Below are 1,303 nucleotides of genomic sequence, written 5' to 3'. Positions count from 1 at the left end.
AGGGCTGTCCCACCCTGCCCCCTGACCCCCCACAGCTGGCGCAGCCTCCGCACCAGACACCCGCAGCTGCGCCCCGGCAGCGTAGGAACGCCCTCTCGTAACGCCAGCACCCTTGCCTGTGCCAGGGAGCCCATGGGTCCTGCCCCACCAGCACGATGTGCCTGGGGCACACATGCCCTCGACTCGTCCCAGATGGCTGGAGAGCCTTGTCCACTTCCCTTGGCCTAGGGCATGGGTCCAAATGGTTCCTGGGCTGTGGTATGCCCCTTCCCCACCCAGGAGACATTTGCTCTCCTCTCCAGAGCTATTCCCAAACCTCAGGACGAGGGTGGCAGCCTCTGACTTTCCTGGATGGGAGAGCAGGACCCCAACTCCCCGGCACCAGGTCCCACCAGGAGACACCAGGTCAGACTGGTTGGTCCCAAGCCAACATTACAGCCTATGTCCCCTCCCACCCAGACCCACGGAGAAAGGGGGCCTGGAAGATGGTGAGAGAGCTGTAAAACACCAGAGAGCACCGAGCGCTTTGCAATGTGGCTCTCGCAAGCAAGCAAGGGGACAGCAGCTCTAGAAACAAATGCGTGACGAGACTAAGAGAAGCCCTGCAGCTCTGGCAGCCCTGGATTTGGGAAGGGCTAATCCCGGATTAACCTGTACAGACTTACAGCGAGGAGACTGCAGACAGCCTCGCGCTGGCCCTTACCGTCTGCCAGTGCCAGCACGGCAGCCTGACCCCCCAGGTTTCGCAGAGCAAACATGGCCCTGTAGCGGTCGAACAGCGTGCGTGACTCATCCAGGAGCGTTTCGCGGAGTTTGGCAACATCCGTCTCCTCAGCAGGGGGAGCAGGATCCACAGAGAGGTAGGGGCTGGGGCTGGTGCCTGGCTCCTGCTTGTTCTCCTGCAGCCACTCCAGCCTCTGCACTGCCAGCTGACATGTCTCCGCCACCTGTGGTGATGGTGACATGGCCCTGGCTGCAGGATGGCACCATACAGCGCTGTGAGGGTGCCCGGGGCTTCCCAACAGCACTGGGCACCAGCACGCAGCAGGATGCCACTCACTGTGTCCCTGGCCATGGCCAGGGGCTGCCCAGGAGAGACCTGCCTCACCCTCCTGGACCAGCAGCGCTGCACCAGGGAAAATGACTGCCCAAGAGCCTCACCTCAACTACAGGATCCTCCAAATAGCGTTTCAGGATATCCAGCACATTGGGATTCCCGATAGCACCCAGGGCTTCACCTGAAGGAAGGACACAGGCTTGACTCTGACCAATCCTAAATGAGAGCCAGGCAAATAAACATGGC

The 1,303-nt window shown here is 61.2% G+C and overlaps 1 protein-coding gene across 1 annotated transcript in view; it reads right to left on the bottom strand.

The window, feature by feature from the left end:
• DOHH (deoxyhypusine hydroxylase/monooxygenase) overlaps positions 1-1,303 on the bottom strand; it is a 2,250-nt gene that overhangs the window by 465 nt on the left and 482 nt on the right. The window contains 2 exon segments of the mRNA XM_010284923.1: positions 704-947; positions 1,162-1,238. Coding sequence (XP_010283225.1) covers positions 704-947; positions 1,162-1,238 — 321 coding nt within the window.

This window comes from Phaethon lepturus, unplaced genomic scaffold (genome assembly GCF_000687285.1).
Source record: "Phaethon lepturus isolate BGI_N335 unplaced genomic scaffold, ASM68728v1 scaffold32700, whole genome shotgun sequence".
In the NCBI taxonomy this organism is placed as follows: Eukaryota; Metazoa; Chordata; class Aves; order Phaethontiformes; family Phaethontidae; genus Phaethon; species Phaethon lepturus.
The sequence above is the reverse complement of the archived record's forward strand: the minus strand, read 5'-3'. Positions and strand labels throughout refer to the sequence as shown.